At 31.9% G+C, this 17,208-nt stretch overlaps 1 protein-coding gene and 2 non-coding genes across 3 annotated transcripts in view; all 3 read left to right on the forward strand.

Annotated features, from left to right (window-relative positions):
* Positions 1-256: 256 nt before the first annotated feature.
* Positions 257-17,208, forward strand: part of Smp_148420 (hypothetical protein) — a gene marked incomplete at both ends in the record, with an annotated part of 58,499 nt that continues 41,547 nt past the window's right edge. The window contains 2 exons of the mRNA XM_018795778.1: positions 257-366; positions 4,985-5,093. Coding sequence (XP_018650056.1) covers positions 257-366; positions 4,985-5,093 — 219 coding nt within the window. The remainder of the gene's footprint in view (positions 367-4,984; positions 5,094-17,208) is intronic.
* Positions 15,514-15,580, forward strand: Smp_tRNA_01623_Gln_TTG.1.1. The gene has a single exon. It is a non-coding gene (tRNA).
* Positions 16,726-16,798, forward strand: Smp_tRNA_01838_Pseudo_TTG.1.1. The gene has a single exon. It is a non-coding gene (tRNA).

The following is a 17,208-nucleotide window of genomic DNA, read 5'->3' on the forward strand; positions in this document are numbered from 1 at the left end:
AAAATAAAAAAAACTATTATCTTCTTACTAAATTCATTACTTTTCTAAATCATATTCTATTTGTTTATACCTTGGTCCTAGAATAATCCTTCAAATATCGTATTGTTGTTCAATGTTTATTCATAACTTGTGTTTCTTTTTTTCTCTAAATTATAGGGTATTACAAAAATTTTTCTAACGGAATTTTAAACAACAACAGGAAAAAAACAGACATTTTTCATTCTACACATTTTATTGATTATTTTTTTTGGAAATCATGAAATCGGATTTACTTTTATGGGCACAATTATTTAATCAGTCATCGAATGATATATTACCAGAACAATTAACTGATGGATTATTATTGAATACAATATTTGGAATTATGTAAGTTCAACTTTTGTATTCCTCTTTTGTATACAATTTTCAAGTTGACCCTAAAATGATTGATCGAAGTTAATAAAAAGGAACAAGATCAGATTTGTGATGAAATTCTCAGTGAAAACCTTTGAATTATAAGCACAAGGAGTTAACTGATAATTTGTATAATCCATGATCCATGAAGTAAATAAATATACACATATATGCCTTAACCACTGAGCTAGAGCTCAGCACTAAAAATTATTAAACATTGAACGGTCTTTGTATTCCAATCTAGGACTCCTAAACGTATACACCGATGATGATGATGATGATTTAAAACAATTTGTTTCATATCAAGTTGTTATTATAAATGTATACACTTTGAGTTTCAAGTTAATGATATATGAATTTGTCTTTTATCTAGTGGATTATAGTTTCGGACTCTGTTGCAAATAACACTACTGATTATCATACTAATACGAATTATAGAGTATAGAATATTGACCTATGTGATTATTGTTTGTATCTTCTCTTTCAAAATTGTACCTTATGAATATAACACTTAGTATAATGATTATAATGTATCAATGAATTTGGTCAGGATATAAACTTGATTTTGTCAAGTGTGTGACTGCTGCTTATTCATTATCTAAACTAAAATAAATAATCACGTATTGTTATTTTTGAACTTTGTATTTTATTTTAGTGGGTTTTATTATATTAGTCTTACTAAAGTCGTTTTTTTTCATTCCTCATGAAAACATATTCCTGAAACAGAAGTTCATTTAATCATCCATGTATTTCACTTATATATAGGCTGAACTAATTCGATTTCTGAAAAGACAGCGATGAAAAATTCTATTGAGATCGATCAATGAACGGACTATTTTTCATCATCAGAATTACAAAGCCTATATGATAAGCTTTTGAGGCTGCATCAATGAAGATGGTTTAAACGTGTGTCGCACAAGGTCATGTACCACTTACAGCTTTTCGAGAAATTTCTAGGACACTTAAATCAGTTCATTAATTTATTAAATTATTAGTCGGAAATGTATAAAGGGATCACAACTTTTTATATGGAGTGCATGAAAAGAATTTTTGTTTGACCAAAAACTTTAAGTGAAGTGGTCGGAATTAGCTTTAGACGATTAATTTACATTCACAATTTGTCTCTCTGTGTCTTCAACATCTTACAATTACATACATTTCATTACACTTTTACACTTATTGATTGTTGTTACCTGCTTTAAGTTCCTTATTACCTTGTGTATTGTTAGTTTCCACCTCATTTGACTCATCTTGTATCTATTTCATATAAACTTATCGGAAATTATCCGTTAAAGAGATGTCCAATCTAGTGTGACCTGATATGCCGGATGAAAACACAAATATAGTCAAAGTTACGGCTTGAAATAAAATATTTAGTGCATTTTATGCATTGTCTCTTTAAATGGTCCGGAAAAAATGACCGAACGTAATGAATATGATACGCTCATTGAACATTGAAAACAATGACAGAAAACCTCAGTCTTAATTCACACCCCATATACTGTCTAATAGAACTCAGTAAAATATTTTAGACTACACTACTCAACTCAGAAAGCCTAAAACTGAACAGAACATTCTTTAAACCACAAATCATGTGGAACATACTACTGACAAGCAAAATCGTATATTTAGTACATTTCTGCTCACCAATAGTTCAAGTTTAAAGTGGTTTATTAAAAAGGTAAATAGTAAAAGCGGATTTTTCTTTGCTTTTTTGAATTATAAACAAGTTCTGACAAGTTTAGTTGTTTGACAAATTACAAATTCAGTCTATCTATATGGATAATAACACAGGATTGAGATTTTTTCAAATACTAAACTTCAAAACACATAGATTCTTTTTATAATTTTGTTTATCGGATAAATTGTAACAGTTAAAATCATTTACCTGAAATATCTTTAGTTTTACCAAACTTCTTACTAACTACTATCTAACAACTATTCCAAATGCTAATATGTGTTTGTTAAGTGTTATTCTTATATACACCGAATTTTTTCATAGATCTAAACTAGCACTTTCAAGTAGTATATTGATCAAGTTCGACCCAAGTAAGTAGGTTAAATGAAATTTTCCACATATCTCAACATCAACCTATTCATTATAAAACAATCAATTGTTCTCCCGTACTTGACATATCTAGTTACCACGTTCTTTAAAAAGATCTCCAAGATAATGTAAGAATTCTAAAATGATAATACACCAAAGTGTTTGTTCATAGACTATAGTGTTTCAAATCCATTGTTATTACGAGTCGACATGAACTAGAGAATATAGAAAGAACGGAAAGATCAATTGTTCCTTTTAAATGGGTTTTTTCCTTGTATATCTGAATTAATGGTAACTTTTACCATTCACTGGTAAACATCATCCAATATAATTATGAATAATAAACAGATGAGAAATTACTCGACTAACAAGCCGTACTAACTGATTTTCTTAGATTAAAATTTGTTACCTCAATAATTCTCTGTTGAGTGTATTTATTTGTAAGAGGTAACGGTTTAGTTAAGCTTATCCATTATCGCTGGTGTCCCGTACTCACACTCATTATCGATAAGGGGGTAAATAGAATTACAAATTGTAATTATGTACATGTTTTAATGAATTATGTTTCATCTACTCATGAGTAGTACGTTTACTATCAAATGGTAAATATCATGAAGTGTCTGTACTTCGTGCTGTTACTAGACCCCTGTGTATATAACTTTCTGATCACTACATTCACTAGTCTGACTGTACACAAACTCCAGTGGAAAATCTCGCAACTTAAATTTTTAGACTTATTAAATGCCAACAATATTGCAGTGTCGCAAAAAAAGGACTACAATCCAGGAGCTGATTTGTGAACTCAACAAATCATTAGGTAATCACAAAATTATTTTCTAATTCAGAAGAAAATTCGACTATTCTGACTGTTTACAATAACTTTTTTCACTTAATTACTAAAACACATTGGTCTTATCTTTTGAGTCTACAATAACAACTAAAGCTTTATCACTAAATGACATGTCAGTTGAAAAATAAGATCACTAGGATCGTTTTCACAACTTTAATATGATCTGTGAAAATAATGAAGTAATTTAACTAGACTGAAGTGAATAAGTGTGTAATTTCCTAATGTATGATAGCTTCCATGGTTCTTTACTGAAACATAACATATGTGTATATTATTTGGATTATTTTAGATCAGAATCGAACTGTTAAATGATATGTTTTTATTTTCAATATTCTTCTTGTAATTTATTACATTTTTCATGCTTTCGAATTCCATTGGTCGTCAATTCTTAATTAATTAACACTGGCTTAGTGATTAAAGTACTCGTCTTTCAAACAATAATTTGTAGATTCGGTAAAAGTATAGAGTTAGGACGAGCCAATCAGAATCGTGGAGATAAAAGTATCATGCCTGGCGAAGACTCAATTCTTTCTATGTAGATTGTATGTGACACTTAGATCAATATTAACCAGAAACAGTATGGAGACTTCTAGAGAATTCTTTACTTCAATATGAAACTCGAGAAGACGGGTGTTTTGCAGCGATATAGATGAATGCAAATTTAGTTGTTTCTCCGCATTACGAACAGAAAAGCTTGTATGAAACTTATATTCAGAAGTTATGTAAAATGTCTAAAATATTATTGCTTTCCTCATAAATTCTTCAGTTAAAATAACTCTTGTGATTGGGTAACAACCAAGTGAAATTTTTTCACAGTTATTTTAAGAATCGATATAGCTCATTGTGATTGAGTTTATCTGACAGTAATTTTGTAACACATTCGACACATTTTGGTCATTTACCTACAAAATTAACAAAAAGGTTACATGTAGATAGCCTCAACTCTCGTCTATCTACTATCTCCTTACAGCAGATTTTAGCACCTACATAGTAATGTTGTCAACCGTTAAACAAGATTTTCCAAAGCTACGATAAATATAAACTTATAACCAGTCAAAGAGTTATGCAAAGACACAAATAATGTACCTTTTCTGCCAATGTTAAGAACTGCATGACTTTAGTTACAGGCTTACATATTATGGATGCTATTAATTAAAAATATAGTTATATACATATTTTTGACAATGATGAAGTTATTGTCATGCTGTTCACCCTCAAACTTGAGCGCTCTAGGTTCAATCTGTCGAAACATAGAGAGCAAGAGCTACTGAGATGAATCTCAAACTAGAAAAAAATTTCTGTTACTTCTCACTAAAATCTGATAGTGTTCAGGAGTAGAACCCATGATACGCGTTTTGTTCTGTTTGTGATTCGTCATCTAGATTTACCTGCATCTATTTTGATGTTTACAATGAAGTTCGAACTCAATACCTTCCTCCTCAAACTCCAATATGTTACCCACTGAACTACTGAGTCCAAATACTCACTAACTTGTTCAGTGAGTATGAATTTTATTTGTAGGAGTTTGCATTTGCTCGTTATTAATAGAGACTAATAAATAACTGGGAAATATAAACCTTAACTGACTTGGATATTGTATCGTTTAGTTGTTTGTCTTTCCTTGTCATTGTTTACTTGAGTCTATTTAATTCTCAAACATTCTTTTCTTGTCACTATTAAATCTATTTCTTTAGTGATGAACGAATCGATCCAGATGACCGTCTATGTAAAACTGTAACATGCGTGAAAGATAGATTAATGAATTGGAAAATTATGATTCAAAATTTGAGAAACTATTATCTGGTAAGTTATTCATTAATGTTGTCCAATTTCTGTTACTGTTACTATTTCTTGAAAGTGCTTTTCGTCACAAATTAATGTTATCTAAGCAAAACATTATCCTGTCATCATAAATTGACTGAAGTCTTAGCATATATTCAATCGAATTCCCGGCTTTAGTGATTAAACTACACCATATATTCATCGTCAAATCTCAAATTCCTGGAGTATCGAACGTGTACTGTCAACAAATCTCAAACTTGATTGTGCCAAATATCCAAAACTGACTGGCTCTTATTGGTTCATTAAGTTGACGTCAGTTTCTGAAGATAACAACTATTTTGTAAGAAGCTATTGTCAATAAGTATTCAACTGTCGATTAATATTTTCTCAGGCTAAATGAAATGATATGAACAGATTTTGATCGGGCTATATAATGTGGGATTGTTATCGTGCAATCCTTTACCTACCCACTAATCTAATATTCAGTTCATTTCTCTCATGCTTAACCCCTCTCTCTCTCTAACTCTCTTGGCTTATTCAATAAGTTATAATTTGGATTAGTAACCATTAGCATCTATCCATTTCCACCTGCGTTATCTTTAACTAATTTGTTTTTCCTACAACCTGTTTTTGAAAAACGTTTCAAATTTAATTCTTATGATAAATTAAACTTTTCAATGTAAACAGCAATATTATTTGCTAACTATGAATCATGAAACTGTTTTTATTTGTATATGTATTCACTAACAGTGAGTTTGTCTACTAATGCAACGGATTAAAAAAATAGCATGTTGATTTTCATGACTCATTTCCTGATACTAGTATCTGTTCATATGGGTGTATGTTCTTATATTTGGGCTGCTGCCACCACCATATCAGCTAATCTAGTGATGGTGATAATAATAATAATAAAGCTTGCTAGACATGACGAACTGATTAACGGATAAACCGACAACAAGATTCCTTAGTTTATTGCTTTTTGGTCATATTCATGTGTTTTTACTTAAAATATGGACGATATTCACCTGCTTACACACACACACATTTATTCTTAAATAGAACCATTCTGTTTACCATTAAACAGATTTCTTTCATCTTTATTACAGGTGAAATGAATCTGGGATGGCTTAGTCATGAATAATAATGATTTATAATTATTCAAATTGAATTTAATACTGATTGAATAAATTTATGTTAAATTACATATGCTAAGAATTCATAATTGGTGTATGAGAATTTTTATTTCACAGCAGTTCATCCTTAATGGATTACTCATTTTAAACATTGAACAATTTTTCGTAATTGGGCAACTGTTTGTAATTGGTATCTATAATAATAATCATAATAATAATAATAATAATCATAAAATTTTAAGAGTACTCAATAGGGAATCTGACAGTATTTCCTACATTTAATTTCATTCAAATTCACTAAATAACAAAGACCTGCATAATTCTTTTAGACATAAACACCATCGGACGCCGGCTAAGTAGTCTAACGGTTAAGTGCTCTGGAGCGAGACTGGTAGGTCCTGGGTTCGAATCTCACGAGGCGGAGTCGTGGGTGCGCACTGGTGAGGAGTCCCACAATAGGACGAAACGGCCGTCCTGTGCTTCCAGCTTTTCCCTGATGGTCTAGCTTCAATTAACTCACGCTTTGAACTATGAAAATAATGATGTATTTATGATATCCACATTAATAGGAATTAGAATTCTTGACATTTCATAACTTAGTATCATAAAACCAATTTGAATTTTGATCTTGATTGAATTAAATACCCCGCCTTATTCCTTTCTACTACTTAAAACTGTGTTGATATGGGTGGATTATTTACTTATTTACTCTGAAGAAGTAACTTACCCTAAGTTACGAAATGTCAAAAATTCTAATTTCTATTGATTAGGATCATAAATATATTATCATTTTATCATTCATTATTCTTGTTTGGCACCACGAGAGTCAAACAATCTTTTGAAGTAAACACTTCAGTTCTAATGAAACACATTCTTAATCCCATTGAGTTAGTAAATACTTACATTGATAACATAACGGAATGTATTACCTATGGCCTATATTATTTCTGTTTGATGATTCTGACTTTTCCTAAGTAAATTTCACATCTTACATCAACTTATAATCTATTGATTTTGAAATAAATAGTCATTAACCAAATATCAGATAATCTTAAGTATAACTGGTTTAATTTATCATGATTGGTTACATTCTTCTGAGTGATCAAGTTTGATGGAATGAGTCTGTACAGAACTGGAAGAAATATAATACTATACCATTTCGTAATTCTAGAAATCTACTTTCTCTGTCTCTCTTATGGGTAATTGTTGTATCCAACCTTCTTATAAATTACACATTCAATAATTTTTACTTCAGTTGGATAAAAAAGGAGATAAGAATTAATAGCTACACTATAAAACTAATTGGAAAAGTAATTTAACCATTTTGGCGTAATTTCATTAGCCTTACATAAAGTACTCATAAGATATAATACTCAGTTGATTTAAATGAATCGAAACAATTGCTATATTACTTGCTTTAATAATGAATGGTATAACAGATGTTAATACTAAGAGTTGAATCAGTGTAAAATCGAATTATTAATAAGATGGTACTATACTAGAAAACCAATTCAAGCGTCAGATAACGACATTTTGAGTAGGATTAAAACTGTTATTGCAAACTATCATTTGTTTGATGAGTAATTTTGGAAATTTTATTTTCAGAAAGCAATTTAAAGGTCTGGAATTAAAGTACATATGTCTAATATGCCATCGTGTTGTACAAACATTGTTTTAATGGGAAGTGGTGACCAGTGGAGTCCAACCGTGTCTGTTGTGAGGCAGCTGCTCACTGAAAACAATGGCGGACGGTCGCGCAGTATCGTGGATTGGTAGAAGTTAGACATTAACACTATTGAATACCAGCTCATTAGTCCAGAGGTTAGGCGTTCGTGTGCGGTACCGAAGATACTGGATTCGAATCTCGCCTGGGGATCGCGGATGCGCACTGCTGAGGAGTTCCATACTAGGACGAAACGGCTGTCCAGTGTTTCTAGGTTTTCAATGGTCGTCTAACATTGATCCATTCTTGACATCAATCTAAACTCAACAATCTTCACAACCCTTATACTGAAACACAAATTTGTTGTTGGTTTAAAAAGTATTTACAGGATAAAGATGGTAAATAATCGGGACTCATGTCAATGAGCTTTTTTATACAGTTTACTTTGATTTCAACATCGAAAAATATACTATGAACCTTGATGACTCCATCTATACATACAATCGTTAGTAATCGTACAATGCTGAATTATAATACTGTTATTTTTTACTCAGTGAAATTTCATAAAACTATTCTTATATCCATCTGGTTAAAATAATCGCCCAGTACAACAAGTGAATGTGACTCACATATGGGTGTGTCCAAATTTATGATAAATACTGTTTGTGGAAATTTTATAATTTTCTGTTTTATTTTAAGTTGATATTTTCATCTATCCAGTTCTTCAGCCTTTTTTCCCCTCTTATTATGAAACACTTTATTATCAGAAGGGATTTTTTGTGGAGATTTATTATTTTCATAGTTAAAAAGCGTGAGTCAATTAAAGCTAGACCACCAGGGAAAACCTGGAAGGTCCTTAGTCCGAATCTCGCGAGACGAGGTCGTGGATGCGCACTGCTGAGGAGTCCCACGATAGGACGAAACGGCCGTCCAATGCTTCCAGGTTTTCCCTGGTGGCCTAGCTTCAATTGACTCACGCTTTCAACTATGAAAACACTTTATTGTTAATCTATGCATACTTCAAAGTTATCAAGTGTAATATATTATGAAGTGGTGATTATTTGATTGGAATATCATCCATTTATTTGTGTAGCCAATAGTGTAAGAAACGTTTCTAAGGTGTTTCTGTCTATCTACTGTTTACTTATTTGAATAATTACCTGATCAGTGGATATTGATTCATCGATTTCAACGTTTAAACAACTAAAGTTAATTCGTTTTAATACAGTTTTCAAACAATTTCTTTCACGTATAAAATTACTGAAAACAGCTATTTCGTACTAATTTGGGATTGCTTTAGGATGCGTATCTCCGGTTCCATATAGAATCGATCACAGGAGCTTCCGTTCTCTTGGCAACAAATATTTGTTTTAATTATCAGTGTAGAACATTCAAAATAAATTCTCATTGTAACCTATCAGAAGTTATCTTCAACTTATTTGTAAAGTGTTGACTTAGTGTTTGAAACACTCGATTCTTTACAACAGCTTGATTTGGACAACTGGGCTGTACCACTAGTTTTCACATAAGATATATATTCTTAAGCCAAGCATATTAATTGGTACTTGATAGCTGAGTTGCATTATTTATTGAGTTTACTGATATCTATGTTTATTTATAATCTATACTAGACCAGCTGTAAAATTGAAAATAAACTATGGATAATTGACCTTTTTGTTTAAAATTTTATTACATTTTGGCCTGAATATAATTGGATTGTTTACAGTAAAAGTACCCTCTATCTCTTCATTAATACCCCATCATTTAGTTTTATTCATATGAATAAAAACAGAATGATTCATTGTTTTTGAATTTAAATGTTACGCAAATGTCCAATTTGTCATATTAGTGATTATTTAACTTGTCAAACTACTACACTTCTCCCTAATTCGTGAATAAATTCTGTCTAAACAATATAGTTTATTGGATCACCATGACGTTAAATCTGTGATCACTAGTTATTAAATCAGAGATAGATTTCAGGAGGGGTTTTGTGGAGATATAGTATTTTCATAGTTGAAAGCGTGAGTCAACTGAAGCCAGACCACTATGGAAAACCTGGTGGAAAACCCGTTGGGTGCTTGCTCAGTGGTCTATCGGTTAAGGGCTTTGGCTCGAGACTGGTAGGTCCTCGGTTCGAATCTTGCGAGTGCGAGGTCGTGGATGCGCACTGCTGAGGAGTCCCATAATGGGACGAAACGGTCGTCCAGTGCTTCCAGGTTTTCCCTGGTTGTCTAGCTTCAATTGACTCACGCTTTCAACTATAAGAGATAGATTTGCTGAATTTGCAAGGACATCTCTAATGAACCAGTATTTTCTCAATAATGTTGGATAATGTTTAAGGTGTATCACGAATCGATTACGCAATATCACACAGTGACTGAAGTTAAAAATGAGAATAATTAAATTGTAATTTGGAGGTCCCAAAGTTAAATTCCCACCATAAGATCTGAAGACCTTTAATTCAGTCTCTGATGGGATCGTCGATAGTCAATACTCAAGAGTCCCATACTGGGACAAAATAACTGCTTCTGGCTTCCACTGGTTATCCAACTAAAGTCAATCTGTGATGCTAAAATAACAAATCCAACAATCTCTACAGCTTCCAACTAAACTAACATATCGATTGAAATGATATTATCCCTCAACAGATTCAGAGTCAACAGTACAAAGATTTTGCATTAACTGGGAAGCCTGAAGATTTTGAATTTGATCCAAGGTGAAGTCATGGGTGCATATTACTAAGGAGTTTGTTATTTTGACAAAACAACTATCTAATAATCCATGTTTCCCATTGGTTATCTCACTAATTTCATCTTGTATTGAAGAACCTTCAAAATAATGACTAGAAATGTTAATACTCAAGTCTCAACATACAGAACACAATTTTTACGTGTATACTTAAACAAGGAATTGTACTATTATAAATTCAAGCTTATAAAAGTGCATTGTTTAATTGAACAAGACAATCTGCTTGACTATCTAATAGTATTTTTAGTACATAAATATTAATTTCAAACTGAATATGATTTATGATACATTATTTGACTACTTGGAATTTATAGAATTTGAATTAGACCATTTTACCTATTTACTAATATTGTAGTGAATGAGAACGTCAGTGGGGACAGCCGAATGTATTTGAATACAACATTACAGAATATCATGGTAAAATCTGAGAACCATACAGTTAATACTTCGTTTGCAAAATGTCAATCGATTGTCTCAGACTTGATTGTTCATTCGTTTCCACACCAATCACTCATTGTTTTCGTTTTCTTCTCTTCGATCTTTTTAACCTTGTACCACTAGACATTTCACTTTTGATTGGTTATACATACTACTTATATCTGTCGACATCAGTAGCATACACCACAATATTACATCATTTTTTTACTGACTGATTAAAATTTAAGCTGAAACTCAATAATATCAGTAAGGAATTGATGAATTATTAATAGGTAGTGAACCAATTGACTCACTAACAGTAATGACATAAGACCCAACAAAATTGTGTATCGATTTATTGTCTAACACAGGAAGTCGGGAAGGAAACTGGTTGAAATTATCCACGAGAGTTTTTAAAAAACAAGTTGAAAAATGATCAATTTTTTTTCCGATTTATCATTTAAAATCCATTAATAATCAAATTCTACAGTTTCATAAGCCACAGTCGTTAGCTCTGTAATCTATTGTACATTTCAGATAAACAATTATTAATTGCATAAATAATGGTGTTTTTCCTATCATTCATTCTGATTAATATACAACACCATATATCTCAGTAGTCTTTAGTGAAAAGCTTTGTAAAAATTTTCGAGATCTTTAGTCTATGAAAATACGATACACACTAACAGCTTTTCTGTATGCGGTAAGTTATTAGAATACTTATTAATAGTTCTATCTTACAGCTAGAACACGATAAACCAAAGAGAAAACTGCATGATTTTAATCAAAAATGTTTCCAAAACACCTCTAGCCTTTTACACATGTACCTATGAAACGATTTGGAGGTTAAGAGTGAACCACCAGGTAAAGAGCGTAAATCATTCTGAGAAATTGAGAATCTCTACCAGTTGAGATGTGTGAAGTTCACGTTTCCATATATCTGTCCATTACGTACTTCAACTTAGTTCTCAAAAAAAGTAAAGGATAACAAACGATTTGACGTGATCGAACGGAGGCATCTCACCTATCTGATTATTGATTCAGGCTGACTAAAATGATATTGACTTGTTTGAACACTGCGAGATAACTAAAATTAATGATTGGATACGTTAATCGATCTCTGTTCTTAACGGAAACAGTACTGAAATTTCAAGAATCTTCATCAGACCACCCAGTTGAACAGTAACGTTACCTTCACAAGTGGTTACCTTTAAGATGGTTTCTCGAAGGTCCATTAAGAACTCGTAACTGATGCAGCTTAATCATGTTTATGAATAAAATAGTTACCGATCATTGGTTCTGATTGCTAGTTTCTCTTTATTACAAATAAATTGAAGTGACGAAATATAGACCGCTGAATTTCAACTTAATGACTTAAATATATCGTTTTTATTACTAAGACACATAGTTCTAAGTATGTTTTGATGTTTTGGAAATTATCTTTTCATTGAAAGTACTTCATTGAATCTTTATGATATATCATATTATAATAATTAAGTACTATTATTTAAAGAAAATCCATAAAATAAAGAATATTTACTGGCAGCTTAAAAAACTAAAACGAAAAAAACAAAGAGAAACAATTAGTTGTTTTGTTTTGTATTCATAATTATTTCACTTCATTGTTTTAATGTTCTCATCATTTCATATTATTTAATTGATTGATGTACTTATATAGTTGACTTTTCTAATGTCCCTGATCTATTCTCTTTATGAAAACTAGTAACTAGTTATTGTGATAAGTTAATCATAGATCACTCAATTTAAGAAAATAAATTTTCGAATAGAAAGTTGTTCTTTCAGTTTAGAATATTTAACAAGCAAACAAATAAAACCTTCATGGTATTATTAGAAAAATGTTACGACTATATTGTGAAAATAAGTGAAATTCAAGTTTAATAATTCAATCATTCTACGTTCAGTTAGTATTGTGGTGTAGATTTAGATGGCTCGGCAGATCGGCAATGCTACAGAGGTCAGCACGCCGTCAAACTTGGCATTTTGATGAGGAACGTGAAACAGACTAAGGAAAAGAAGAAAGTGATAAGGCGGGCAGGACGACTGGAAGAGCGACCGTTTGAACAAGGGACGAGTGCGATGTGTTCTACATATGTTGACAGATATTTGTAGTATATAACACCAGTCAGAAGTGAAATGTCTGGTAGCAGGTGGTTGACTGGTTCGAATTGAAGTGAACAGGAATGTAAAAAGAGATTAATTATAATAACAACAGTAATTAAGGAACGATGAAGTTTGTAAGAGACAATTGGTGGAAGACGTGAAAATGAAGCATTTAATGTATGGTTTCCATATTTTGCGAAAACACTCCATAATTTTGAATTAAACAGCAGATCGGTTATCCCCACCTGAGTGTTCGTTCACTACAATATGATATATGTCTGAACACTGTTTCATTACTTCAATTTAAGAAGCTGAGTTATGGGTCACTATCGCTGATACACTTAAGCTTTTTGCTAATCTAGTTTTAGAAGAGATTGAATGTTTTGCTCAATTTCGTGCATTAGTTGAAGCTAGATATTAACACCGTTGAATGCCGGCTCAGTAGTCTACAGGTTCAGCGTTCGCGCGCGAGACCGGTAGGTCCTGGGTTCGAATCCTGCGAGCAGGGTCATGGATGCGCATTTTCAGAGGGTCCTATACTAGGGAGAAACGGTCGTCCATTGCTTCCAGGTTTTCCGTGGTTGTCTAGCCTTAATTGACTCATAAATTCAATTATTAAACTACAAATTTATTCGTTTGATTACTTAAATATGAAGTAATGAAACAACGCTTTAATTAAAATAAAACAAGAAATAATTAAGAGTAGTATAAAAAATCAAAATGATACAAAGAATAATCTTAGAAAGTTTGGCATTTACGAATACGGTAGGATAATGAAGTGAATAACTAATGACTTTAGTATTTGAAACAGTTAGTTATGACGAAGTTTTATTAGATTCAAACAAATTCTATATACGATTGTAAAATTAATACATGGGGTTAAATAAATCATCAAAATCAATCAAGTAATCAATGATTGGACTCCTAACCACTTCTTGTTCATCCAAGTTAAACTATTCTCTTGTATACTTATTAAAAGTAAACATTGGTTACAGTCAATTTATCTTGTTCTACTATACCAAATAATCAAACAAAACATAATATATCTTTCACCAATTGTCTTCAGTGAGTCCCTATCTCACTTTATACGTGGTTTGAACTCCACTGGTCGCTGTTCCTCACTAGAACTCCAGGAAATACCTCTTGAAGTATGTATCTATGACGAAAATAGAAAATAATAGTCTATGTATTCATAGAAACAAGTTAACGTTTAGCTGCCTGAAAATATTATTTAGACATAAATCAGTCTTATGATTTAGCACAAGGGGGTTTTGTGGAGATTTTAGTAATTTTATATAGTTAAGATCATGAGTCAGTTGAAGCTAGACCACCATGGAATGCCTGAAAGCACCGGACGGCCGTTTCATCCTATTGTGGGACTCCTCAGCAGTGTGCATCACGATCCCGCTGTTGCTCAGCTTCGTGGATTGGTTGAGGTTAGACAATAACAACGGTGGATGCCGGCTCAGTGGTCTATCGGTTAAGTGCTCTGGCGCGAGACTGGTAGGTCTTGCGAGGCGGGATCGTGGATGCGCGCTGCTGAGGAGTCCCACAACAGGACGAAACGGCCGTCCAGTGCCTCCAGGTTTTCCATGGTGGTCTAGCTTTAACTGACTCATGATCTTAACTATATAAAATTATAATTTAGCATAATTTTCTTTAATTCTAACTTCTTTTTTTCTAAAAAAGAAAAAAATCAAAATAAATTTTTCGTATTTTATTACAATTTTTACCATATTCAAAATAAATGAGTCAACAGAAATATATTTTGTCTATATCTTAACAACAATTTGTTTGGTTAAATATGATTTATGATAAATTGGTTTTTTCTTATTTTGTTTTCTACAGTAGTTTTCTTTCTTTTACAAACATACATACACTGAATTAAAACAATCTCCACAAAACCCCTTCCTGATAAAACATTATTATTTAGTTACAAGTCATAAATTTGCTCATAGACTTGTAAAATTTCTCCTATCTTTGAACAGCCTTAGATATGTAAGAGATTAACATCGAGTTTAAATGACCGTCTATCAATCTTACTGGACAATATAATACCATACTTATTTCTCAATTACAAGTATGGTCTGAATGAACAAAGTAATAATGACCTATGTAAATGATGAACAATATAAATAACCGATCAGGTCATTCGAATTCAAACTAAAACACAATTATATGGATGAAGATCATTCTTTTCAATAATTTCTCATCAGGTTCTACAATTATAAATCTAAATTAATAATCCACAAAAAATTGGCCAAGTTTAAGGCAGAGTACATCATTTAAAACTAACATTTGAATATGAATGAATTTAAACTTCAACCGATCGCACAAGCAAGTGGCTCTCAGGACTCAGTAGCTGAGTGGATAACGCGATGGCACTTGAAGCGAAAGGTACTGGGTTCGAGTCCCAGAGTGAACATCAACTCTGAGATGCAGGTAAATCCAGCTGACGAGTCCCAAATTAGACGAAGCGTTAGTCCTGGATTCCACTGCTAGCCACCATCCATCTTTGCTTACCATGCTTGTGAATTCAGGCTATATCGAGGCAATACGCACAGTATGTACATATGCCAATTAGAGACTGGCCAGTTGCAGTCCAAAAACATCAATGGGAAGATTCAAACAAACAATACGAAATGAGTTTGAATCAAGGAATGTTTGTTTCTATATATTAATTTCTGATTTGTAATCTCATTATTCTCTCTCATCCCATGTCAACTATATTTATTCTGCTTATCGTTCATCTCACAATTTCCTTTCACTTATAAACTGATTCAAGTTAACACTTCATATTAGTCAACCCTAACAGAAACGATTTGATTTGATTTTATATTACAAACATTCCTTGATTTGTATGTTACAATTTGAGACTGTAATTTGAATCTTCAGTATTTTAAACCCAACGAATAAGTCTAGTACTCATTTCTGGCAGTGATTTACTTTTCAGGATTCATTTCTATATGACCACTATTTTTCTTACAGTGAGATGCAGTCACGTCCAATTAATGAGTCCCAAATGGGATGAAACGTTTGTTCTGGTCCTCACTGCCACCGACTATTCGACTTTAATAAAAACTTATGACTAAATGGCAATATCGTGACAGTCCACAAACATACATCAATAGACCCTGACTAGAATTCGATCCCTAATATTAACAGTTGAAAAATAACAACGCTTTACAAATACTACGTTGTATATTTTAAGTTTTTTCTAGCGAAATTTTCAACAATAAAGCTGGGTTCCCTTACTGTACCGACGTATCAACTTTTAAGTTGCCTATTATTTATTTCTTACCAATAAGAATTGTATCCAATAATATAAAATGTTCGAATGTATATTTTTCGGTTTATAAGTTACATTTTAAAAGACTTAAAAATCAATAATGGGTAGATACAAGTAAACAAAAACAAATAAAATAGACTCCTTTGTTGAATGAAAGAAATTCATGAACAAGGAAAAAGATAAATGAAAAATCTATCATAACATATGAAAAACAAGTGACTTAACTTCTTTAAGTAAAATAAACATGGTTATTTCTAATGTTTTATTGTTTACAAGAACTGAACATAACACAAGTGGATAACGTGATGGCTCTTGAAGCGAAAGGTACTGGGTTCGAGTCCCAGAGTGAACATCAACTCTGAGATGCAGGTAAATCCAGCTGACGAGTCCCAAACAGGACGAAGCGTGCATCCTCGATTCCATTGCTAGCCACTATCCATCTTTGCTTATAATCTTTTATTATTTGTTTTGCAATTACATATATTTGTCAAACAAACAGTATTTTTTTAGTAGGGACAAGTCAGTTACTCAATATTATCATTTGATAAGATATATATTTACAGAACATACCCTCACAGTATTTAACTCACTTTCTATGATAGAAGAAAATATATTACACTAGATAAAAGAGATTTCCTTATAAGTTGTTGAGGTGAATGATTCTACCTCCTAATATTACAATAAAATATGTACATTATCATTTGGTTTGTATTAACCTTTAATTTTCTATAATCCACATTACTAATTATCATTGACATTTAT

The sequence above is a fragment of the Schistosoma mansoni genome, chromosome 2, assembly GCF_000237925.1.
Source record: "Schistosoma mansoni strain Puerto Rico chromosome 2, complete genome".
NCBI lineage: Eukaryota > Metazoa > Platyhelminthes > Trematoda > Strigeidida > Schistosomatidae > Schistosoma > Schistosoma mansoni.